The 26,728-nt window shown below is 48.1% G+C and overlaps 1 protein-coding gene and 1 pseudogene across 3 annotated transcripts; both read right to left on the bottom strand.

The window, feature by feature from the left end:
* Positions 1–23,773, bottom strand: HINT4 (histidine triad nucleotide-binding 4). 3 transcript variants are annotated; one of them, XM_087379470.1, is made up of 7 exons: positions 23,596–23,773; positions 23,323–23,508; positions 1,109–1,155; positions 946–1,022; positions 786–852; positions 617–694; positions 1–524 (listed from the first exon to the last, which is right to left on the bottom strand). In XM_087379470.1, the coding sequence occupies exons 2-7, from the start codon at positions 23,413–23,415 to the stop codon at positions 428–430; spliced, it is 459 nt and encodes a 152-aa protein (XP_087235596.1). In that variant the 5' UTR covers positions 23,416–23,508; positions 23,596–23,773; the 3' UTR covers positions 1–427. The 3 variants fall into 3 exon arrangements, with proteins under 3 accessions (XP_087235596.1, XP_087235595.1, XP_087235597.1); XM_087379469.1 differs by having other exon boundaries at positions 23,627–23,773; XM_087379471.1 differs by having other exon boundaries at positions 617–679; positions 23,627–23,773.
* Positions 23,774–24,637: 864 nt separating this feature from the next.
* Positions 24,638–25,385, bottom strand: LOC147898890 (polyubiquitin pseudogene; annotated as a pseudogene).
* Between the last annotated feature and the right edge of the window lie 1,343 nt (positions 25,386–26,728).

Raw genomic sequence — 26,728 nt, 5'->3', positions numbered from 1 at the left:
ATTAGCCTTGAATAACGTTAGACATTCTGAGGTTTCAAATATCATCTTCATAAACAAAAGGTCTCCATTCGGACTTCCATCCATAAAGATGGGACTAGTTCCAAATCAAAGCCTCTTGGGAAGAATGAATATGAAGCTCTCATTCAAAAAGATACAAACAACAGGGCCAGTGAAGAAGAGGAGAGGGTCAGTTGAGGAAATAAACTTCCTTATCAACAGTAAAATCCTTAACGTGGATTTGGCTGCTATTACATCAATGCAAAATAGGTTTTAAATCTTGATGCATTCCATCTGGTATAATCACTCCCAATCCTCTAACAACTCAAACTTAACAATGTGAATTGTTGCATATTAATATTTGAACATGTATGCAAACCAAGACATATGGGCTCCAGACCAAAAGCAAATCCTGATACATGGTTGCAGCTCATGAAGATGTTTCTGGATGTACCCTTTCCAAAACATCACGAGCTTCAACATATCCACCCCAACCACCAAGGGATGAGTACTTAAATGCTCTCCACCTGCATAATCCAAAATGGCAACTACAATAGCATCATTGTAATTCAATGCAAATTGCTGTACTAGAATTGCATGGGTCTGGAATGCGGATTACCTTGAGCGAAAGGGAAGAGCAATGCAATGCAGATGCAGATGCTGTACACTGTTGAAGGGGGGCCTGTGAAATCCAAACCTTGCAGGTTTCATGCAAATAAGTTTGTGACTTTAAAAAATACAGCAAAGTGGACATTCAAATGGAAGGTTCATCTGTGAAAAATTTGTACTTATATTCAGGAGAAGAAGGAGCATCCGTCCTTAACAACAATTCCCCCGTCTTCAGCATGTGTTGTACTGCAGGTAACCAATGTTTTTTGTCAGGAAGATGATTCAATATCCATAAAACAAGTTTATGAATCATGACCTGGCCTAGCTACTGAGATGTACCAAGGGCATGATGGTCTTCTCCTTTACGAAGCTCAGCTATTGTCGGAATGTGTTGTCGTGGAACCACCAAATAATGCCTGATGAGCAAACACATTAGGCTGAGACACCACTAGCCTACTGAATAACAGGCTGCAAAAGCCACATGTAAGCCTTCTGGATTTACCTGTATGCCGATGGGTTTATGTCTTGGAATGCCACAATTCTCTCATCCTGCAGTGACAGTATGCATCATGAGCATAACCATATCTCCTGTTCCTTCTTCAACTCGAGAGGAAAAAAAGAAAGACATACATATAGAAAGGCAAGGAACAACAACATATTTGAAACATAAAAGCAGTGGAGAAGAGCTTTATATTGTCCCTGCTTAAAAGCATAGAAACCATTTCACTGTAGACTTCTATTGTATACATTGCACATTCTGACAGCAGAAACTTAATCATCTTTGAATGGTTTGCAGATGCACATATTTTTGTGGTCCGAAGATGCTTAAGATACTATCATATGTACTGAGATCATGTTTGCATCCCATTGGGGTACCTCCTACATGAAGCTTATTCAGGATCTAGTATAGAGAGGAAAATTTTACAGATGGCAATATAACCACTATCCCCCCATTCTCTCTTACCATGTATTGGAACAAAAAATGTCTCAGCATTCATGGATGAAGGAAACCTGATACACACCCATTTGAAGAAACTCCCCTCTTGATCACAGAGTGAAATGGAGCAGTCCAAAGAACACATATCAGCTCAGCTTAGAGAATTTATCTTTATCGGTCCTTCAGACACCTAGGTTAAGTTCTGTGCAGTACCTTCAATTTTGAGCAATATACTTCAGCCAATTGGTCATCCCAAGCTGCTCACTCTAGTGAATGAATGCCACCTTCTCTCCCCTTTTTTGTACAAAGGCAACTCCACCATGTCGAACTCACCTCCAATAATCCATGATATGTAATGTGGGCCAAGAGAAGTTCCTTCCAGAAAAGAACACAGTCTCCTCTACTTGTGGTTCCAACATTTGGTTTTCCAAAGCGTACTTCAACCTCCTATACACTATTGGGAGAGGCATTTGGACAGGTCCTTGAGATTCCCCAGCTTTCAACTGCCCCTTCATCTGCTGCACAAGCAGTCACTTCAGAGGTAGATGGGTGTACCGAGAGCTAGTCTTGACCCAAAGTGCGGTCTTTCTTCTGACAGTCATCCTTACAGACAGAGGATTGGTTATAGGAATCAGTGCCAAATCTGAAGCAATTCTAGCACCTTGCATGAGATTGCCCCAAGAGGACCAGACATACCAGGAAATGCCCAGGAAAGTCCCCCCTTGTTAGCCCTCCTCCACCCCATCTTCCTCTTGAACCCCCCCCACATCCCCCTCACCACACTCATATTTAGAGGGTGGTGCAAAACACAGATGCCCCAACTTGCACCCAACACCTCCACTCGACTCATTCCCCAAACCGCTTTGCAACCGTCGCGAAGGGTGAGGGGACTCTCTTGGAGGAGGATATTGGTGGTGAGCACGAGATTGTTGGAGACCCTGGCGATAACCTTCATGTCAATCTTCAGGTCAAGAATCCTGGCAATGATGAAATCAGGATCCTTCAGCTTGCACAATCAAATGTGATTACATCTCCACATCCCCTAATGTAGCCACCTAATCGACCTTCAGCTTGGGATCAAGAGGCTCACTCACCACAACTCTTCCTGTCCAATGAAGTTCCTGCCCCTTTGTTCACTTATGTCGAGTGCAGCCCTTCCTTCTGCTCCCATAATGGGGCCGTAAGTACTAAAAAGTTGGGTACGACATTTCACTGATCCTTGCCTCTTCAATGAGGGTGATTAGTTGGAATACACATGGACTGAGCGGGATCCCCACATGCTGCAAGAAGCAGGTCAACAAGGTCCAGATTTATTCTTACTCGTGGACTGGATGCAGCTAGCATCCATGGGTTGGCTGGGATCCCCATGCGCCTCAAGAAGCAAGTCAACAAGGACCAGATTTACTCCTCAGTCACTCATGGACCACGCCTTCTTCTCCAAGAGCACAAACTCAATGTGCCAAGACAAGACAACTCCTACCTGGGCAGACATTTTGGTTCAATGCTCCTAGGTCACGAGGTGCATTTAAATTCAACCTTCATCCTTCCCATTGTGTTTGCCACAAGTAAACTTCAACCTAGGCATACATTTGGATGATGCTCCTGGATCATGAGGTGTGTTTTGTATTCAGGTTCAACATCCATCCCCCCATTGCTTTTGCACATGGTGTCTTGATCCCAGCCAAGGCTCAGTATACCGTCCTTCTCCTCAAAGTCTCTTAGATTAGGGTGCTTAATATCTATGCATGGGATCAAGTTGCATTTTGGAGGGATATTTGTAGATGGCTACCATAGATTGACTATTGGATAGAAGAGGGGAGCTTCAAAATGGTAGAGCAGCCTGTTGATAAGAGGGGGGGAAGTAAGAGGGGTCCTCCCACCTGAGACAGCGGCATCGGAGAATTCATCTTCAAGAACAGAGGCAGAGACAATTGGTTCAAGGATGAGTTTTAGATTAGTGACGCCAGTCTTTGATCTCTAACGAGATACTCATCACTCAAGGGGACTATTCACGTCAGGATCTACCGCTCTACATCGATGACAAGGGTTTGGATAGAGGAGGTTGTACATTCATTTCAGGACGTATCCCCACGTCTAATCACCTCCCCATTGTCCTCCTAATTAGGGACTTGGTACGGATAGCATCATCTGCCAGAGTCAGGACACCAGAATCCATGTACATGGATGAGGAGCTTTCACTCCCAGAAATGGCTCCATAGGCCTCACTACATTGCTTCAACTTACCACTGACCTCTACCAGGCTGACCTCTACCTGGTAGAGGTCAGTGGCTGACAGGAGAGCTGCAGTCCTTCAAGAGAAGGCGGTGAGACACATACTAACTGCCCTTCAGAGGGAGGAGGAGAAGCACCCTCAGATCCTTGGATTCGTGAGGCTTACTGTTGTGCACCAGGAGCAGCAACATCTTCTCAACCAAAATCAGAGCACAGGTACCATACTCCAGAGATTTTTTAGGGGAAGATGAAACAAACATTTATTCTCCATCATGTGACAGAGACATAGCAAGGAGGTGTACACACAACTATAAGATCATCTTGGAGTTCTCCAAGCAGTCCCCCTGGTAGTCAGTCAGATTGCTACAGACTTCTCCACTCCTCTACATAGGCCAAATGTAGAGCTCAGAATACAGTTTTGGGAGCACATGCCTAGCCTAGTCTGTCACCACAATGTAAATATCCTAAGTCAAAGTACAGTTGACCATTTATTTGATCATAATTAAAGAGTTTTATATGTGTTAATTATGGTCAAAAGCCAGGGATGCGGAAAGATATACATCAGTTTGTTATTGAATGCCTTACGTGTCAGAAAGTGAAGTATGATAGACGGAAGGCACCTGGCCTACTTATGCCTCTTCCCGTGCCTCAGGCACCATGGGAAAGTATTACAATGTCAGCAAGCAAGCTCATTTCATTCCGGTTCGCAAAACCATAAAGGCAGATCATATGGCTAAGCTTTTCATGACACAGATCTTTAAGCATCATGGAATGCCTAAGTCCATTGTTAGTGATTGAGATCCCAGAATGACCAGTCTATTCTGGAGAGCTTTATTTGATAACATGGGGACGAATCTGAATTTTTCTTCTTCTTTCCATCCCCAGACAGATGGTCAAAGTGAAGTAGCAAATTCTACAGCATTGGATATGCTGAAATGCTACGTGGGTGACCAAGGTTCAGACTGGGAAAAGTACCTACCATTGGTAGAGTTTGCTTACAATAATACAGTACACAGCTCTACAGGGAAAGCCCCCTTTGAGGAAATTTATGGGAAGGTGATTCTGCCACCTATCCTGAGGACCAAGGATGAAATATTTGCAGCTGATCAGTTTGTGAGAGACCTCCAGACAGCCAAGTCCGGACAGCAATCGAAAGGTCTCAAGAGAAACATAAAAGAGCTGCAGATAAGCATAGGAGACAGTTAGATCTCAAGGAAGGGGATTGGGTACTTTTGAAGTTTGAAAAAGCTAGGCTCCGTAAGTTTAAAGGCAAACAGAAAGTGTATGCAAAGTTATCTCCCAGATACTATGGCCCTTTCAGAATTACAGAAAGAATAAATGAGGTTGCATACAGGTTATCATTGCCAGAGCATTGGAGGATTCACAATGCATTCCATGTGAGTCTTCTAAAGAAATTCCAGGGGCCAGAGCCTACAGAGCCAGTATCAGAGGATCCACCAGAAGTGGATGAGCTGGAGGAGGTCCTTTGGCCAGAGCAAATTGTGTACCATACTGTACACAAAGGCCCTTAGGGCAAGGAGTTTTACAGGTATCTTGTAAAATTCAAGAATTATACGGCATTAGATGCCAAGTGGATGGACGAAGACATGTTATCCGATCATCCACAGCTTTTGGATGTTTACAAGGAAGCTTTGCAGTTGAGGTCAACTGAATAGAAGCCGAGGGGATGTCACCACAATGTAAATATCCTAAGTCAAAGTACAGTTGACCATTTATTTGATCATAATTAAAGAGTTTTATATGTGTTAATTATGGTCAAAGAGTTCTTTTAATGGTCAAAGATACTTGACTCTGGTCAAGCAAACCTGACCTCGGTCGGGGAGACTTGGTTTATTACCAAGAGGGTTAACTACAGTTAACCAGAGAACTACAGAGCTGACTACGGTTAGAGAGTGTTGACTTCGGTCAACGAGACTTGGCATGCGCCAAGAGGGTTAACCACGGTTAACCAAGATGTGCCAACTTCGGTTGGAGAGTTGTGCCAACTTCGATTGGAGAGACTTGGCTATAATTAAGGCGCCTCGACCCTTGGTCAAAGCTCCTTAATTATGATCAAGAGCGTTGACTTCGGTCAACCAGAGAATAAATATATATTTTTATATTTGTTATGTGTGCACATGTGTTCAGTGGGGACGCCCACCGTGACTAGAACTAGTCCACAATGTGTTGTTTGCATGCAAAGCGCTAACAATTAATGGGTGCCATGGTGGTGCACTTTAATTAATTGTTGCAGGTACTAGGAAGAGTTATTTTCCTAAGCGCTATGGGAGCCTAATCAGAGTCTAGGAGGTGGTTCGCGTGACCAAGTGCTTCGAAGACTCCAAAGTTGCCCTTAGTGGCATGTAATTAGGAAAGTAATGTAGAAATTGACAAGTGGCTTGTTGCCAAGAAAGGGAGCCTGAGAGCTCATGTAATGATTCATTCATTCACGTTTTGGATTTTTCATGTATGAACAGCTCTACACTGAACTATGTACTTCATCTTCTCTCAAGTAATAAAATCCTTTGGGGGGGTCCAGCCCGACTGTTGTCCTAGGCCCTAGTGTCTCTGTTGAGAGAGGGAGAGAGGGAAAGAAATGAGAGTGTCTCTACTGTATTTTTACAACTGAGGTTACAAGTCATAGCAAAGATGAGGGCCACTTCCACTCTCCGGATTGGTTATAACAGCCTCATTTCTTCTCTGCATGATTTTGTATAAGAGCTTTACAGGATCTTTTCATGTTTTTATGTAATTTGGTCAAAAGTTTACTCCCCCCCCATTGGATAAAAGCCCATGGCGCTACAAACATGTAGCCTTTCGCCTGAAATCATGATAGAACAGATTTCAGACCTTCTTCACCTTAACATCAGCTTCATTTGGCTCTGGAATGGGCAGACAGTCCTTCAAGCATAGTTCTTGTAGAGTGATGGACATGTAGGGACTTCTATTGCTTTCCTCCACAAGGACAGCGCTGCCTAGGCGCTGCCCAGCTTCTCCTCAACGCAAGAAGAACCTCAAAAACTCAATTTTCTGGACCATGTTTTGACTAGCGTCTTCTAGGCTCTCTGTCGATCGAGGCAAGAGACATGAAGATGACCCACGCAAGCTGGAACCCTTCAATGTCTAGAGGGAGGTTGCACCCATCCAAAAGGTATCTCTTCACCTCTTTAAACAAGCCATAAGATGTAGACCCTTGGATGCTTACCATGTGGCATCTCACTTTGGCCTTAGTCTTCCTTTCAGCCCCCTTTGACTGAGGTGGACTTAATTAATGAGCAGCAACACTCAAATGCATGTACCTCTTGATCCACAACCGGCTTGATGTGAGGTAACAAGCAAAGATGCTCAGGGTTTCAACTTTCACCTAGAAAAGCGTAAAACATTGTATATAGAATAATTCAACATTATTATATCAATAATTGTACTCTCTCTCTCTCTCTCTCTTTAGAGTCGTCCAGGCAACTAGCAAAGAGCGGTGTTGATACGGCATGGTATGCACGGTATCCACATGGTTTGGTAACCACGGCATTCATATGGACAGGCTCCCCCCTTTTCAGTACAGTCTGGATGCACCACCCAAGATGATCCCACAAGATGAGATCAACCGTATCATACGGTTGGACCTCCTCCAGCTCCATACATCTAGGGCTTGGGAGGGAGAGGAGTTCCCCACCAAGATCCAGTTCTACCATGACCACTTCCTGAGGGTCTCAGAGCACGATCTTGTTGTTAGACCTCAGTATCTCGAGGACAGGAGAGTCTCACATGCATTGAGCGTCGCCATCGGTCAATTGCGAGTCTCATCACCTCAGCTGCCGATTGAGGCAAGGAGAGCTGCAGGCATACCCAAAGAGCAAAGGACTTGCAGACTATGCCAGATGGAGGAGATCGAGACGGAGGAGCACTTTCTACGTGTCTGCCCCGTCTATTATGAGATACGAGAACGATACCACTGCCTCTTCAAGAGGGGCATGGCTTTGGTCCACTTACACGGCTGATCCATTTTCACGATCCGGTCCGTGTTGGGCTCTACTTGATTGAGATGCATCGACGGAGAGACATATTGATGCGACAGATCAGAGAGCAGCAGAGACTAATGCCACAGGTCACCGATATAGACAAGTCACAAACTTTTGTTACTGACTTTTATGTATCTGAGCCAGCTGCCAGTGAGGCTTAGGGAGAGGAGCTTGAGGAGATGAGAGCATCATGGATTAGCAGTAGGAGAGTCCACCATGATGTTGCTAGACGAGGGACACACACTCCGCGTGCGACACGAATAGGGACCAAAGCACGCACGCTCGAGGTTTGGCCTATCTCAGCCCTTCTTAGAGGTGACCGCCAGAGGCAAGGCATCAACCTTGACATAGCCCACCGGATCCAGAGATCGAGGAGACCACGCCGCGAGACAGCTCAACAGACACAGATACGAGAGCTCCTCGCATCTCATTAGAGAGCCACTAGGTTACCTGGATATACGGAACCTGAGCATGTACTAGGAGTGCTAGCTCTAAGCACCTGACACCCCTCTGTTATTTAGCTTTCACTACTCTAGCATTTTGACACTTGATTCATTAGTTTTAGCACTTTAGCTTTTTAGCTTTCATCAAGGGTCTTTGTGAACCCTTTGCTTCAACCCTCAGTGGCTTGTATGAGTTACCTTTTGGCGTGTACTTTGTCTCATAGGCCCACGAGGCCTCTCTCAGACCTCTCTCTCTCTCTCTCTCTCTCTCTCTCTCTCTCTCTCTCTCTCTCTCTGCCACACCATATCATCCAGGCCGAGTTCAGAGCTACCCCCTTGCAGCTAGATGCCGCCTTCCAAACTATCACCCATCTCCATCAAGTCAGATAGTATGGATCTTGCACATCGAAACAACATAGGTTACCATGGCTAGCTCTGGCATCATCCATGAGTCTTGCAGATAGAGGAGACGAGAGGGTTGGTATGTATAGACATGTACGTGGTTCCAGAGACTGGAACTGGGGCTATAAGCCAAGTGGGGGGACTACACAGCCAGCGAATCCCTCGCAGGGTGAAGATGTAGAAAACTCTTGCAGGCCAAGCCTTGCAGAAACGAGCACGCCTCTCGATAGTCACCCTAGAGCCTGGAGTCCCACGTTCCCAGGTGGACCGTAGAGTGTAAATGATATCCTGCCAGATGAAAACTAAGGTAGCCGAGGGTGAAACCGGGTGCTCACCCATCACAAGACTGCAACGAGCCACTCCAAGCCGTGATGCCTGGCTACCACCTCCCAAACACTGTCCTCCCTAGGAGGAGGAGAAGCTAGGCTGTTAGGAGGGACTGCCTCGTGGAGTGCAATCCTTTGGATGCTCTGACCCTGTAACTGGTAGGCTGGGGAGATCTCATCACTCTGAAATGCGTGTCCTCCCTCTGCCAACCAAGCCACCATCCCCTATTTGTAGTCTCTATGAAGGCTCTGCATGCGTGTCATGATCCTGAGGGCTCCCATCCAAATCCTTGCTGCACTACGACAGCTCCACAGGCAGTGCGGGATAGTCTCCAGGACACCATCGGAGCAACAATGGCACTGCCCCTCCACTCGCATCTGCTCCAACCACGGTCCGATGGACAAGCCTCCGTGGGCGGCCAGCCAGAAGAAGTATGAAATCATCTCTCTCTCTCTCTCTCTCTCTCTCTCTCTCTCACACACACACACACAGAGTGCACACAGGCACACTACATAGTACGTTGTATAGAGTTAAAATTGACGAGGCGTTTTCCTCATCCAGCTGAGCTACCCCGGCACTACCTCGACACTTGTGGAGCCGAGCCCCATCCTCCTCGGCTTGTGGAGCAGAGCCCCATCCTCCTCGGCCCACATCTTGTTTACCTCTTTCCTTGGTATCATGGGTTTACAGTGGAGGACATGGATAAGACACACCATGTTACACGTTTCCCAGTTACACTTCGCTTTCCAGGGCTCCCCAAGGAGTATCGAGCCATCCTCCCATTGGTTGGGCATTTGGCACAGTGCTGGAGTCCCCGCTAGAGTCGGCAGCCTCAATTTTAGCAAATGATGGAGTCCCCAGGATCATACTAGTGGTTGAGAGCCCAAAGTCCCTCCCAAAGTTGATCCTTCTCGAGACCCTTGAAGGGGGCACACTTCGCTAGAGGGTGGAGATTTCTGGGTTACCAGGCCAGTGTCTTCGGTGCAGACAGATGGGTCACCTCGCCACAGATTGCCCTCGTGGCCTCCCTCGTGCACCTTCCCTCCCCCTCCGCAAAGTACACAGAATCAACAGGCTCGGGCCCAGCGTCCTCTCAGGCAGGAGCAACAGCAGTCTCAGACCCCTTAGGTTACCCCCTCAAAAGGGGACTGGACCCAAGTTAAAAAGAAAAAGAAGCAAGCAGGCCCGAAAGCGCCGTAGGTAGAGGGCCAATCGCAAGGAGAGGGACAGGATTGATCGAGAGGCCCCGAAGGAGGAACAGCAAGAGCCACCTCCTCCAGCGACAGGGGCCACCGCCCATCCAGACGGTCCTCCAGCTTTGGAGGTTCAGCCTCCGATTCCACCCTTGCAGCAGCAACGAGCCCCAGGAGCTCCAGATGCGACGATGGCAGAAGCCACAGACGCTAGCCCGATGGGAGCCCCGTAGGAGCCGATACAGAGCTCCAACGAGCCTGACCAGCAAGGGGGCCCTATGGTCCTTGTCCCTCCTCCTCCCCCTCCCCCGCGAGACCCTTCCCCCTCTTCTTCTTCACTTCCCCCTCCCCCTCCAGGGTTCCCCCCGCCCCCTCAGCCCCTCCTCCTATCGTCACCCTCACCACCCGCCCCCCTCCCTCTATCCCCCGCATCCCCACTGCTCCCTTTCCTGCTGTCCCCCTCTCCACTTCAGCAGCAGGTTCTTCCGCTTCGACACCCCTACCAGCTGGCAAGGGAACAATGACGCCCCCTTCTGACTCCTCATCGCAGCAGCAGGCCCGTTCAAGGAGGGATCCTGAGGGACGAGGCTCGTCTTTCCAGTCAACGGCCCTTAATCTCCAGCCTGGGCGTCCCTTACCACGGGACTTCTGGAGGTTAGGACCTTGGAACTACTTGGAGGTTCCGGACTCTTATCCTCTACCTTTGGAGGTAACGCTCATGGTCCTTCAGCCTCGAAAGGGGGGTTTGATCAGTGCAGTGGGATCTCCGACACACCCTGTTTGGAGATTTCCGTTTGCCTCCACAGGGGTGGAGAAATGGTCCCCAAAGGTGTTCGATGCTATTTTGGGGAATCATATTAATGGATGAGTGGATGGGGCCACATGAACTAGACCTTTGGTACGCCCATGGTGCGGAGGTGAACTTTCAATTGAGCTTCACGCGCAAGGAGCCGGTGTGTGGTTTGGCGACAGGAGTTATCAGATTGCCGCTGGAGGCAATGGTGGAGCAGGCACACCTCTGGCCCCTCCAGAAGTGTGCGGAGCTGTTCGGGGTGGAAGCCTCCTTCATGATGAAGTGGGCACGGAAGATCGGTATTGAGCCGATATCCACACTAGTACGGCGATGCACAAATACTGACTACTCGCCCTCTAAACCCCCGGCAAAATCACACAAAGCAGTCTTTCTGGGACATGCACCCACTCACAGGAGAGCCTTGTTCCCGACTCCCCCGTCCTCATGATCTGGACCATAGTGAGTTGGAACGTACACGGGCTCCACGACCGTGTTCGTAGCCAGCCGCAATACCTGATACTCCGACAAAGTTGCAGAGGGCAGTGGTAGGACGAGCAGTGGACATCCTTATGATTCAGGAACACATGTTTTCAACTTCAAACATCAGACGATGCCATCACCTTCTCCCAAGGAGAGGTCCAGAGGAGTGGTCCCCTGCGATAGGACAGAGGGGTCTGCATCTCAGTCTCACAGACTTTGGCCCCAGAGGTCTACGACCAGGGCAAGCTCATTCCAGGACGGGCGGTTTGGATGGGAGTTCAGACGGGAGAGTCCAGGATCGGGATCCTGAACGTGTATGCCCCACGGGGCAGACAGCACCGCCCGGCCTTTTGGAGGAGGTTGTCAGAGTGTCTTCCGAATGTAGACTCCTGGATTGTTGGAGGTGACTTCAACAACCTGGAGTTTGGGGAAGACAAGCAAGGCGGAGCCTCTTTTTCTGAGATGCCAGCAACAGAGCGTAGCACCTGGGAGCAGTTCATTTTCATGGTCAATGGCAGAGACCTGTGGAGAGAGCCAGATTTCAGCAGGACACCTGGCAGCCTTCTCTTCTCCTTCGGACAAAGGAGACATGATGGATTGCTAGAGAGACTAGACCGTTTCTATGTTGGGGACTAGGCACTACACAAAAGCGGATCTACCAGGATTCTGGCAAGTACCACGATGTCAGACCACTCTCCAGTGGTACTTCACTTGGATCAGTCCCGCCGAGGTCTCCCCTAGAAGGGAGTCCGCATTCCAGAGGACCTCCTGCAAGACGAGGAGATTCAACAGGTCATGGCAGGGATTTGGGAGCACTCAGAGACAGCACCCTGTGAGGGCTAGGCTACGTGGGTGGCCGATGCGATTCAGAGGAGCAGTGAGGAGCTACAGGCTCACACCCTTTGGCGGAGGAGTACCCTTCAGGAGCGAGAGCGGGCTTTGAGGAGAGACCTCGCATCCATCGAGAGGCTCAAGGAGCAAGACCCAGTGTCTCAATGGCTTAGTGACAGATTCGAGAGCGCTCGTCTCGAGCTCCAGGACACGGAGGTGCCGCGGGCTGAGTTCTCCTATCATTCCTCCCCGGCCCGATGGGTGCAACAGGGGGACACGATGACGAAGCAGTTCTTTCAGACCACTGGGCCCCGATCGGCAAGCACACAGCTACAGCGTCTCCGGGACTCACAGGGCATCATGCACACTGACCCGCAGGAGATTCTGGCATGACCACGGGTTTCTACAGCCAGCTCTTTCAGACGGAAAGGATGACCCCAGCTGGTCTTGTGGCCTGAGAGCTAGTTTGGGATCACCTTCTACCAGTAGTCTCGCAGGACTTATGCAACAGACTTGAGGAGCCTTTCACAGATGAGGAGCTCTGCGAAGCCCTCAAGGCTCTCCCGACCCAGAAGTCCCGGGTGAGGATGGCTTGACTCCGGCCTTGTTTCGGAACTTCTGGGAGATTATCTCCACCCCTTTCCATCTAGCTTGCCAAGAGATTTTTGACACAGGCCTTCTCCCTCAATCTTTCAGCAGGGGGTGGATTTCTTTAATCCCGAAAGGGGGAGATAGGTCAGACATCCGACAGCGGAGGCTGATCACTCTGCTTGATACTGCATACAAGATCCTTGCCAAGGTCTTGAGTTTGCGGTTACGGCCCCACCTTACCGACATCATCCATGACACACAAACTGGGTTTGTCCAGGAGCGTAGTATCCTGGACAACATCTTCACGTTCTGGGAGGCAGTGGATTGGTCCAGAGAGGAGTCACAGCCGCTGGCCATCCTTCTCTTGGACTTTGAGAAGGCCTACAACAGGGTGGAGTGGTCTTTCTTGGAGGGCACTATAAGGAGATTGGGTTTCTCAGACAGATGGGTCAGAGGAGTTTCAACGCTATATGCAAGGAGCTCTAGCCAAATGCTTATCGAAGGACACACAGGCGAGGCCTTTCCTCTCTCTCGCTCAGTCCCCCAGGGCTGCCCACTTGCTCCCTTCCTCTTCTTGTTTGTGGCGAAGGCTTTGGGCTACTATTTGAGATCACAGGTGGCGGGTCTCACAGGGCTGAAGCTTCCAATCAGACAGGAGGAGGAGCTACTTGACTCGAAGTTTGCAAACGACACGGCCTTATATGTTGAGGGCACCACAGCGAGTCTGGAGAGAGTCAAGGGCACCCTGGCTATTTATTGTGAGGCCTCGGGGGCACAGACCAATTGGACGATATCTATAGGTTTCTTCACAAGATTTGAGGAGACACAGGAGATCCGGGAGTGGGGGAGTGACTTTGGCTTCAGATGGATACCGCGGGGCCGGACAACGAGATACCTTGGATGCCAGGTGGGTATTGACATTACAACAGAGCAGCAGATTGCCCCGGTCCTTGAGGGTATTTGGCACAAGCTTCTCTATTGGAGCTCGGCGAAACTCTCCTTAGCAAGTCGCGCCTTAGTGGCAAACCAGGTCGTTCTTGCCACAGCCTGGTATATCGCCTCATGTTGGTGCTTTCACAGAGGTTGCATTGGGCAGCTCCCACAGTTGGTATGTAACTTCCTTTGGGCAGGTTCAGATGGCACGAGGAACACTAGGGCCCAAGTAGCTTGGCAGACAGTGATCATGCCACAGGCACAAGGAGGCTTGGGTGTCATTGATCCAGAGATGCAGAGCAGGGCCCTTTTGGGCAAGTTGGTTCTTCGTGGCCTCACCCCAGGGGCAGAGCCTTGGAAGCTCCTCTTACAACGAGGGCTTCTGAGGAACACCCCACACACTGGGGGACATTGGCAGCCTTCACATCGATGGATCTTCTCAGAGGCCCCCCTTACAGGGAAGGGCTCCCCCCTGATGAGGAGTCTTCACAGAATATGGCAGAGACTGGTACGGGGTCTCATCCATGCTCCGCCCAAATGCAAAGAGGAGTTTGAGCACCAACCCCTTATGTGGCACCTAGAGATCAGAGATCAGGAGGGCCGTATGCTCAGACAGCGCACTCACATTGGTTGGGCACAGTGGGACAGTGGTCCAGCAGGGTCCTTTGGCCGCTGGAGCAGACTACCTCTGGAGACAGAGGCGAGGCTTGATGCCCTAGCACACCTGTGAGGGCAAGGTAGGGGCAGTTTTCCCATACTGGTGTTCCCTTGAGGATGTTGATGTAACACGGCAGCACGCACCTCGGCTTCTTCCGTGTAGGACCCGGAGGCCTACTTCAGCCACTCACTGAGAGTGACCTCGAGATGGATGGGAGTCTTGATGGGATACACTGGCAGATGATCAGAGTGGTGGGCCGTTTGGGGAAGGAGTGGCATATTGACCCTCCCAGTATTTCAGAGCAAGATGCCTCTAGATGGCGCCTTTGGCTGTGGGAGGGTAGACCCCTGAGGGAGGTCCAGTGGGATCCGGGAGAGTGGTTTTGTCCCTCCAGGGGCCTAGCTGAGCAGGTGGATGAGGTGCTCTTCTTTTCCTACACCACACGGATTGGCAAGAGGCTTTAGATAGACTCGTCGAGGTGGACCCCTTCGAGGGAGAGACATTGGGTGAACCAGAGAGTGCCCCGAGATGTGCGATCCAGGTTCTGGACACGGTTGTGGTCCAGCTTGCGGCCAAGGAAGAGATCTTACTTCTTCTGGCTGGCCGCCCACGGAGGCTTGCCCATCGGGCCGTGGTTGGAGCAGATGCGAGTGGACGGGCAATGCCATTGTTGCTCCGATGGTGCCCTAGAGACTATCCCGCATTGCCTGTGGAACTGTCGTAGCACAGCGCGGATCTGGATGGGAGCCCTCACGATCATGCCACGTATGCAGAGTCTTCATAGAGACTACACCTGGGGGATGATGGCTTGGTTGACAAAGGGAGGACACGCGTTTCAAATTGATGAGATCTCCCCAGCCTACCGGATACAGGGTCAAAGCATCCAGAGAATCGCACTCCACGAGGCAGTCCCCCCTGATAGTCTAGCTCCTCCTCCTCCTAAGGAGGACAGTGTCTGGGAGGTGGTAGCCAGCATCACGGCTTGGAACATTTGGGTGGCTCGCTGCAGTCTTGTGATGGGTGAGCACCCAGTTCCACCTGCGGCTATCCTAGTTGCCATATGGCAGGATATCATTTACACTCTACGGTCCACTTGGGAGCGCGAGACTCCAGGCTCCATGGCGACTATCGAGAGGCATGCTCGTTTCTGCAGGTGTTTTCTACATTTGGACTCCGCGAGGGATTTGGTGTCTGTATAGTCCCCCCACTTGGCTGTTAGCCCCAGTTCCAGAGATCCCCTAGGCAGTGAGCCGGGTTTCTCTGGAACAGGCCGGTTTTTCTTTCAGCCTTTTCCCGGTTTTTTCCATAGTCAGCACCTTCGGGGCTGCTGTCTTGTATGAAAATCCTTCAAGCATTAATAGAAGGTTCCTTTCTTTGAAAAAAAAAAAGAATAGAATTATTTGGTGTGTTATGGATATTTTCCTTTAAGGCTGAAAGTTAAGTATTTGCTGGTTGTTATTTGTTCACTGCCCTTGGATTTCCCAAAGGCCAGGTGCATAGACCCTTGGATGCTCGCCATGTGACATGTCACTTTGGCCTTACTCTTCCTTTGAGCCCCCTTAAACTGAGGTAATGAGGAGCACTCAAATGCATGTATCTCTTGATCTACAATCCAGATCAAGGTGAGGTAAAAAGCAAAGATCCTCAGCTCAACAAGCTCTATGCAGCTCTAAACATAAATGGCATCAGGGTGGCACCTTTACATGTGTGCAAAACCGCTATAGGGCCCTTTACATTTTGCACCAGACATATAAGATGGAATCAACCCCACAAGATAGGAGGCAAGGCGTTACAAATCAAGTTGATAAAGCAGTAGGTGGTGCATGAGAAATAGCTACAGCTGTGAACAAAGCTAAGCTTATGAGCCTCCCTGCCTTTTTTGCTGCCTTCTCCCCCCTCCTTCCCCCCATTTCTCCCTTCGTTTCTCGTCCTTCTCCCTCCTGTGCCCTTCTCTACTCCTCTTGCCTCCCTCCTTGTTTCTTTTGCAGCCTTTGCTGCCCCTTTTGGCGGCTTTTTGCCATGCCATTTTCTATAGGAGGCCGCCCTCCAGCTTGCAGGTGCTCGCGCCAACTTTGAAGGGCTTGGAGCTGTTGGTTGATGGCCGGCTTACCCTCTTGATGAGCCCAGTCGTTGGTGCAGCCTTCTGCTGGCTTTTTCGAGATGGAAGAAGAAGCAGCAGCTCATGTTTCTTGGCTCCTTGGAGGTCGCACGAGCTGAGCGCATCGATTTGAGGGTGGCAGCCTCGTGACTGATCTCCTAGGTCTGGGGGCGCCTCCACCTAGAGCTTCTTGGAGCAGCTTGCGCTGCTCACAGCACCTCAAGTGCCCCTTCAGCCGGCTGTGCAGCTCAAGTAGAATCCCCTATGGCTTTCAGGGTTCCCTCCAGCTAGGCGTGGCAGCTCGTTTTGCTGCTGGCACCCTCCCTACTGGTTGCGGCAACTTTTGGAGCTGTGGGGGACTCTGTAGAGCCCTCCTTTAGCTCGACTTGCCTTGCAGCAAGTTTGACCCTCTCCACAGGTGTTCAGGCTCCCGAGTTAGCCTCGGGATCCGTTGCTCTCCTCGCAGTTCTTTGGCAGCTCTTGAGCTGGGCTGGGGACTATGTATTAGCCTCCTTTCTTGGCGTTTTTAGTGTTTCTGGCCAGCTCCTTGCTTTAGCTTTTGGCTGTCCCCTTTTTCCTTTTTCCACCCCCCTTTTTCCTTCTTCCCTCACAGCGTTAGGTTTCGTGGTTGTACTTTGGAGAAAGGAAGTTTAGTGGTGTCTTTTGTCTGGCAAGAAGGGCTCTAATGGCAGCACCTTCAACACTTAAGCCGTCACCATCCCTGCCTGTCCTGCAGCGCCTCTTCCAGCCCATTCTCAGCCCATGAATTCACTGCTGTAGCTCCATACAGTTCCGTACCTTGTTCCATACACCTGCTTCAGCTCTCCGTGCAGTGCATATGCTGCCCACATGGCAGTCTAGATCCTGCCCATGTGGCAGCCTTGCCACCCTATGGTTCACCCCCCCCCTTTGCTCTCCTCATTTGGGGGCTCACAAGTGGGGAGGTGACCATTCACAATGATGTAAATGAAATTCCTTACAAAGCACATGCATACTCAATTTAACTCTTTTTTGAAACTAAAAGAAAAATGGGCTGTTCAGCTCCCCGCTTTTTGTTTTCAGCTTATGTTCAATCATTCTAAACATGCCTAAGGCCGATACATCGTAGATAAAAGACTTCATATTAAGGTTGTGTGTACTTTTTTTATTACTTTTCTTGGGTTATACCTCTTGTGTATTAGCAAAGTGATCAAATTACTACATTGAGTGATAAAAGACTCCTTAGTTGTACAAATGGAAGAAAAGTTGAATGGCATTCAGAAATGTCCTTGTGGAAGTTCAAAATGGAGATGTTATTCACTGGCAAGGACATTGTGGAAATTTGTTGTAGGTACATCCACACAGTCCATCACAAATGCCAAGAGAATGGGAGACGAAGGATGAGTTTAGATAGTCACATGCCTCATATGGAACAGAAGCTAAAGGGCATTTGGAAATGTCTCGGGGCGGCCTTGCCGAGCAAGTGGACGAGGTGCCCTTCTTTTCCTACACCACACGGATTGGCAGGAGGCTTCAGATGGACTCTTCAATGTGGACCCCTTCGAGGGAGAGGCATTGGGTGGCCCAGAGAGTGCCTCGGGATGTCCATTCCAGGTGTTGCAGGTACAAACCTCATCACAAATGCCAAGAGAATAAGAGGCACGGGGTGCCAAGAGCACTGCCCTTTTCCGACAAGACTCCAAGATGAACGGAATAGAGCGCAATATTTATCACACCACTTAGCCACTTGAAGAAAAAGAACGGGATAGAGTGCCTTATCACTTAGCCACTTTTACCTTGTTGGAAACCCCAAAAAGGGCCAAACACTTTCAATATCCAAGCCACATAACCACCATTTTTAGGTCTCATCTTTGGCCGTTATGACCAGAATAGGCTGGTCTAGGAATCTAGCCTTTGGAGATGGCTAGCGGGAGCAGGTCGAGTCTCAAAGGCAGAAGAGCCCTTTGATGCTCAGCAAAACTCTATTCGATCATAGACTATACAAGGAGGCTCATCAAAGCTCCAGAGACAGATGTTTGGCCTCACTCCCAGCTTGGTAACATTCTCTACTCATTGGGAAGAATCTCAGAGGTAAGAGAAGACCCCTGAGAAGAAGGCAAGCAGGCGAATACCTGTGGTTGTGAGACTTATGGGTCTTGTAGCTATGCCATCTCTAGAGCCTTGTGGAGAAAGGAGAGCATATGACGATAAGGAAACTCAGTTGAGCTCCAATCTCCTGCAGCAGCGGGAAGGGCACTAGGCAATAAGAGATTCAAGTCAATAGGTCCATCATTCAATGGGAAATCGATCGGACTCGATAGTGCGCCCAAGCACGTAAAGTTGATGAAAAGGAAATTCGTTTTGCAAGAGTCCTTTGATTGAGTTGTCCCATAACATCCGCTTACTTGAAGCTGCCGCAAAGATGCTTGAACCGAGTATGCAACCAAGCATGCTAGCTGGAAATTCAAGAATCCATTACTATGTGGAGATGCTCATGAAAAGGTGAAACACGGTAAATCCATTACTATGTGGAGATGCTCATGAAAAGGTGAAAAAGAGGAAAGTCTATTCATAAAAAATCGAAATAGAATTAATTGACTTCCATTTTTAGCAAGTCCTCTTTGGAGAGGAAAGCATCTAGTTGCTATAGCCTGCCCCTAGTGGGGCAATGCTAATAAATGAGTAGGAGACAAAGGATGGACAAGCAATGTCCATTCCCACTGCAAATATCAGAATTTCAAACTCGTTATTATGATTGTCCATCCTCCCTGCGAATATCAGATCTTCCGTCATGCAAAAACTTCAATCGAAGCCATACAGACCTTGGTTGGGCAAACCAAACTAGATAGCCTGTCCTAGGTGGAGGAGGGCGAGCCTTTAGGCTGCCCGTAAAGTCATTTGAAGGATCATCTCAGCCAGCAAGGAAGGCAGTAAAGCAGCCTCAGCAGTGAGAAGCAACAAGAACAAGGAGGCACGCAGCCAAAGGTTCCACCATGGACTCCATGCACAGCAGCACGAAGGCACCTTGGAGACGCTACTGTGGGAGACTGCACATCATGTAGGCATCTTCATTGATGATTCCAGCAGGGTTTACGCAGGGTCTTAACAGCTCATAAGGGGCAGCTCTAGGCAGCCCATGGGGCTCTGTAGATAAGGATGTAATAGGGCTGCTTGGACTTCATTCCCATGCAGTCCTTCAGTTTTGAAAGAGGTAAAGGCAAACTACTTTCTTCAGAGTGAGTGCGTGTGGGTGGGTGTGGTTGGTTCGTAACTCTGTGTGTGTGTGTGGGGGGGGGGGGGGGGTCGTCTTCATTGTATAATCATGTTAGAATGTCTTGTGCGGATACAAGATCACGCAAGATGCAATCAGGACTACGAAAAGCGAGCATCTCTATGCATTGTACAGCCAAGACAACCCACCAATCCCCATTCACCACACCTGCCAACCTAAAACCAGCCTTCAATAAATTAAAGGGCAGTAAAACTAACAAGTAACCAGCAACACTGTTACATTAACAATTCAGTACGAGCATTACCACTAGACTGGGAGCTATAGTGCCCCTGCACCAAGACAAAGGCACAGATTGGCCCCAAACCTTGGCGCCCCTTTCGATATTTCTTTAATTATGTGAGAGAGCCAAAATTCCAAGCTACATAAACGGTACATTCCTTCTTACAACTGGGGCAATCCACATCCCAATGGGCATCCGATGTGCTGTCTGCCTAGCAACCACTCCTAGAGAAACCAAAAGCATATTCCCACACGGAACATGTTACTGCGAAAGCCAGCAAATAGGATACACAATGAGTACAAACTCACTCGCATTCAATGTTCTTCCCACTCTCAATAGGCATCAATATCACAAACATTAGCCCTGCAGGGCTGTGTTCTCACACCCATGTGACCATAGGCATCCATTCTCAGTGCAAACACCTGCATTAGAACTCCGGAGTTGTTACTAGCAGCCCTTACAGGACCACACACTCTCCAGCCAACCACAAGTGTCCACTGACTCACTGGAATCCCCAAACAATGGGTGAGAGCATAATTGAATTGTCCACGATGCTCAGAAGCACGAACTTACCCTGCAAGCATTCATTGTGAATCACCCTGCAACCAGCCTCTCCAAAAACACCGCCCACTGCTCACGGGCAATCACTAGAAAGCATGTGTGAACCCTTTACCATCCCAAGCTCTTCCACGAGCCAATGCACAACTCCCTGCTAGCTTTTGTACGCATTGCCCCTTCGCTAGCTACCCCAAGCATCCTTGATCCAAATGCCTGTGCACGCAGCCCAAAGCCACTGCAAATAGCTCACATGAGCTGTGTAGTAGGCCAACACCAGCCCCTTCACAAGCCCGTACAAACTGTACGGCTGATTTGTGCATAAGAGTCCAACTTTGTCAGGAGAACCTAGGGTGTGCATTCAGCAACAGCCAAGAGCATCGTATTCAAGCCTTGAGAATCCATACTGTAAACCAACCATGCTTCCTACTGCAACAGCAAAAGCAAAGATGTGACGTCTGCCTAGCAACCACTCCTGGAGAAACCAAAAACATATTCCCACATGGAACATTTTACTTGCAAAAGCCAACAAATAGGATACACAATGAGTACAAACTCACTCGCATTCAATGTTCTTCCCTCTCACTAGGCATCAGTATCACAAACATTAGCCCTGCAAGGCTCTGCTCTCACACCCATGTGACCATAGGCATCCATTCTCAGTGCAAACACCTGCATTGGAACTCAAGAGCTGTTACTAGCAGCCCTTACAGAACCACACACTCTCCAGCCAACCACAAGTGTCCACTGACTCACTGGAATCCCCAAACAATGGGTGAGAGCATAACTAAATTGTCCACGATGCTTAGAAGCACGAACTTACCCTGCAAGGATTCATTGTGAATTACCCTGCAACCAGCCTCTCCAAAAACGCGGCCCATTGCTCACGGGCAATCATTAGAAAGCATGTGTGAACCCCATTAGCAGCCCGGAGTTCATCCCAAGCTCTTCCTTTCCAAAAGGGATTGCATGGGCATGCCACGTGACAGCCCATGTCTTAGGTTGCCCCCAAGGGCTCTCATTTGCCCCTAGGCCCCCTCTAGTGGGGCATTTTTAAAACCCCACCAATGACTAACTTCAATTCCTAAGGTTCTTTGGGCCCCTCTTCGCCCTAGACCTCTCATTTGCCCCCCCAAGGCACAAATGCTAGGGGTTCTAGCATATCAAGCAACCCTTGACCTCGCCCCTTGTTTTCCCAAGGTCCTGCCCACATGCATGCGCCATAAATCACACCCTCATGACACAACCTCATGTGTTGGATTGGCATTCACAATGTAGCCGATGTGAGCTAAGAGACTTGCTAACCCCCAATCACTCAAAGCTCACCTTAGAGCTGCAAGGGTGATTAAATAGGAACCCTACTCATGTCGTCAGCACCCACAAGTAGGTGCAACTCACGTGCACCTTTACACAGCGACCTGGTGAGTTACTCCTGACAGATTCTCAAAAGGAAAAAGCCCCTAATAGATAGCTAAGGGCTCCCAAGAAAAGAGCGCCTAATGGATAGCAGTGAGCTCCTGCTAGGTGTTGGATCTTCCCAATAGGTTGAGCGAAAAACAGCAGAAAACTTAAAAAAAGGTATGGGGAAAGTACATGTTGCCTTTTAGATATGCTTTATGAGAGCCAATTTGTAGTGGTGGTGTCCCGGAGGTCACTCCAGCTTTGAATTCCCTTTTAGTACACGCTTCGAACTCTAGCAACATTGTGAAGGCCAAATGGCTCCTTTTGGAAGATAATTTTCCACCACACAGAGTTGATGAGACTTGAGTCCCCTCAACCCCTTCCTCCCCTTATAGGAGCAAAGACCAATCCTGATCTTCCAAGATGAAACCAAGATGGAAGCAGGTCGGATCCCACAATATGAAGTGGGAAACTGGATCAAACTAGGATAGCCCCGGCCAAGGAGCCAACTCCCTGACCTTTACCTCTTTTGATCATATCCCTAACAATTACAGACTAGGCTGAACTGCTTTTAGACAACCGTGGGCAACACTTACAAATTAGGGAGATGTTTTCAAGTAGATGTTCGGGAGGCCGAGACCTCTCTGCATCTTTGGGACCTTTATGGGATCCCATAGAATATGGTGCATATTTCTCTTGCACCCTTCTTCAGCACATAGGAACACATGCATAAGACGTTCCACCTCCTTCCATTGGCATTTGGAGAAACTCCACATTGTAGAGACATAAGTAGTGGCCGATACTGCTGCTACGAGAGCATGTTGAAGGATAAGAACTCTTGCGTTCCAGTCGAGCTTTAGGCCAAACCAGGCCCTCAGTTTCCCTTTGAATTTCTCGAGAAACCAGTTGAAACATTGGTGGCTAGTGAGGCCCCTTAACAAACCCACATTGTGCCCGATCCACCATAGTCATGCAGAGATCACTAATTCAAGTCGCAATGGATTTCACAATTAGTTTGTAGTATGTATGAAGCATTTTTATCGGGCATAAGTCCCCCACTTTCGGTGAGAGCCCTTACTAACATCATCATTGGCCATGGCTATGAGATCCGTCCCCAACACATCATCATTTGTTCGTATCAAAAAGGAATCCCTTGACATAGGCTAGCTTCTAGAATTCGACATTATGATCAACTAGGAAAATAAGATAATTAGACTTTTGAAACTATAGACACTGTTTCGAGGTGATTGCAGCATTACGTTGTTCCAAGCCAAACAAGCCTTTTCCATGATAGAACGATAGAACCAGGCAGAACAGGGCACGTTTACCAACTTGGTAGAGGAGAGAAGCCGTGCCCCCTGCAGGAAATCCCTGTGCAAGCAAGCAAAAGGGGCATTTTGATTGTCTGCACCCCCACCAGTTCATCCTCGTCTACTTCGTTTCGTTCGTGTCTAAATCTCTATGAAGTTCTTCATCGGTCACTCAGCTGCATTATTCACTGATTCTCAGCTTTCAACCCTACACCGAATAAATAGTGGCGTCAACTCATAGCTTGATTTAAGCTGCGTAAATGGGAATGTGAAAAGACAAGGAAGCAGAAGTTACGTGAGTTTGCGTTTAAAACGGTGGCAACAACCTTTTTGCTTATATCCAAGGGATTAGCTAGTGCACCCCATTTTGACGCCATGTGGGCAATTGTGCAAGGGGAGCTCAAGTATTACAAGTACTCGTGCCTTCAAGTTGGTTCTGTCAAAGGAAAACAATTGTCAAGATGAATAAACTAGATCCGCGCAGCGTGAAAGTGAATGATGAGTTGATGTTCAAGGGTGGAACTCTAGAAGTATTCAATTTTAATGGAACACTAGTGTATAATTGTCTTTTCTTATTTCGGATACTATTATGATAAGCACATACTCGCTTTTCAGTAAATGGTCACTTCATTTCTATGAATGACAACAAATTAAATTATAAAAGTACCTGGTCTTTAGATGTGCTTGTAGATAACTACCCGTATAAATTGCTTGCAATCCACGTGATATTGGTGTAGATGACAAGCCGTGTCAACTAATCGTAGGTCACGTCTCCAGCCTACATTGCAAATGTAAAAAGATATGTCATAAAGGTATACAAGAAACGAAGCACACTTGAAATGCTTTCTTATTTGCATGATAAATCTTTTTTTTATTGTTATGTATAATTACATAGCATTGTTCACATCTTGTATATGACCACACATTGATGTAGATAGAGAGTTGGCATGTGGATAGAAAGTTGGTAGTATATATAACCATATAATCATGTGAAAACATGATCATCTGGGCACAAATTTCACATTATATATAACCACATGTTTGTGTAACTACACGTTCATGTGGGGGGAGAGTTGGCACACTTTCTCTCCAAAAATTATAAGACCAAGGAATGTGCCGTTCCTTGGGATCTTGTATCATGTATTTTGCGAATCGCACAATGTATGTGCATTCCTTGGGATCTTGCATCATGTATTTTGCAAATTGCATAACGTATTTTGCACATTGCATAATGTCTTTTTTTAAGAATATTGTTGTTGTTTTTATTTTGATGAGGAAGGTCAACATGGTATCCAACATGGACTGTGACCATCATCACAAAAGGAAGCTGTTGACTCTCATAGTTGCAAACTACTAATAGCAAAAACTAGTTGTTGTTTTGGGTTAACACTAATCAAGATCCAGTAGAAGAACCCGAAATCCTTCAGAGTCCTGACACAACCTATAAGAGAGACACTAACAACACTACTATCCACCAATGAAAACGAAGAACCAAGTGCAGGCAGGGTAAACTCCTTCTGAATATTGTAGTCTGCAAGAGTTCATCCATCTTTGAGCTGCTTCCCAGCAAAAATAAACCTCTGCTAGTTAGGGGCTATACCCTCCTTATCCTGGGATCTGCATGCCACCTTTCAGTCAAAGCACGAGGTACAGAGTGGTCTCTTTCTTAATATTGTAATCGGCCAAGGTGCAATCGTCCTCCAACTGCTTGCCGGCGAAGATCAGCCTCTGCTGATCCGAAGGAATCCCTTCCTTGTCTTGAATCTTGGTTTTCACACTATCAATCATATCAAAGCTTTCGACTTCCAAGGTTATCGCCTTCCTTGTCAATGTCTTCACAAAAATCTGCATCCCACCTCTCAAGTGCAGAACGAGATAGAGAGTGGATTCCTTCTGAATGCTATAGTTGGCCAATGTTCGACCATCTTCCAGCTGCTTACCGGTAAAGATGAGCCTCTGCTGGTCCGGAGGAAGGAGGAATTCCTTCTTGTCCTGAATCTTGGTCTTGATATTATCGATGGTATCAAAGCTCTCAACTTCCAGAGTGATGGTCTTATGGGTCAAGGTCTTGACAAAGATCTGCATGCCGCCTTGCCTATGCACTATGTTGCTTGCCTAAAGAATTTCCCACTGCTCTTCCGTTCTCTCCTTGCCTCCCGTCGTGCCCAGTGGCTTTGGATCAGATTTCTATTGTTATCATCATCAAATCGAACACTGTCTTCAGCTTCTCCATCACGCTTGTTTGCTCTTTATCCATTCGTAACATCATGTCCACGATTATCGATTTGTCAATCTCTTATATTGCCTTGCGGCAGTTTTTCAGGATCTTGATGCAGGATTCGTCATCTAAACTGTGAAAGATCCACTGCTAGTTTTCAACATTCAATTTTTGATTCAGATCCCATCATCCCGGCGAAGAATGTGGAGTGAATATCGTCTTTGAACTCGTTTAGTTACGAAAGAGTTTGGCGTTGGCTAGCCTTTACGCCTGCAAGCTTTCACACTAATTTAAATGCACGCCTTAACAAGTAACTCACTCTTGTGGCCCGAGGCCTTCTCTCCTTCCCATCGAGCATTTGCTCAATGCTGTCTCGTAGTGCTACAGTTCCAGAACTTGTACAAGGTTAGTCTTCTCAACCACTCAGCTCCTTCTAAAATCTTCAATACTACATCACAAAATTACACAATACAACTTACCATATAGGTGATTGTAGAACACTTGAGTTGCTCTTGTGTCCTTGACAATCTCTAGAAGTGCAGACAAAGCATCCCTGGCTTGTTGTGTCAACAAAGGCGCTTTTAAACTCCTAAGCGACTCATCAAGGTGAATTAGGCTCTGCTTCAGCCACCATCTAGAGACCCACCCGGGAAGAAATTGCCCTTCATCTTCAGGACACCATATGAAAACGAGGTTTATAGTTCCTACTCTCGCAGTTGCAACAAGGGCGGGGTTATCCTCCACTCTCAGATCTCTACGAAACCAAACAACCGTGCATGCTGCCATCGTCTGAGAAAGATTGGATTATATAAAGCTGAAAAATCAATGGGATGGAAGGAGAGATCCAAGGAAACAATCGATGTAATTAGAAGAAGGAAATACGATCGATACAACTAAAAGAAGGGCGGAGGGGGGGAAACTAAAGACGAACCTCACAAGCCAAAAGGAGTGTAGCCAAAAGAAGTGGAGCACAATCATGCAATACAGCTATTTTTAGTCAGTTTGATTAGAATGACACGTGGCTCGCAGCTTAAATTAGGCTACCACGTGGCTCAACTAGGGCTTGGATTTTGAAATGATCTCGATATGCTGCCTGCCTAATGATTAATGTGCAACACATGTGATGGAAGCCGTGTATAGGAAAGTTCGAATGATTTACAAACTCCATGTGTGTGTGTGTGTGTGTGTGTGTGTGTGGGAGTGAGTGTGT

Source organism: Dipteris shenzhenensis, chromosome 9, assembly GCF_047967505.1.
Source record: "Dipteris shenzhenensis isolate YYH24624 ecotype China chromosome 9, Dip_SZ_1.0, whole genome shotgun sequence".
NCBI lineage: Eukaryota > Viridiplantae > Streptophyta > Polypodiopsida > Gleicheniales > Dipteridaceae > Dipteris > Dipteris shenzhenensis.
Note: the sequence above shows the minus strand (reverse complement) of the source record. Positions and strands in the feature narration are given on the sequence as shown.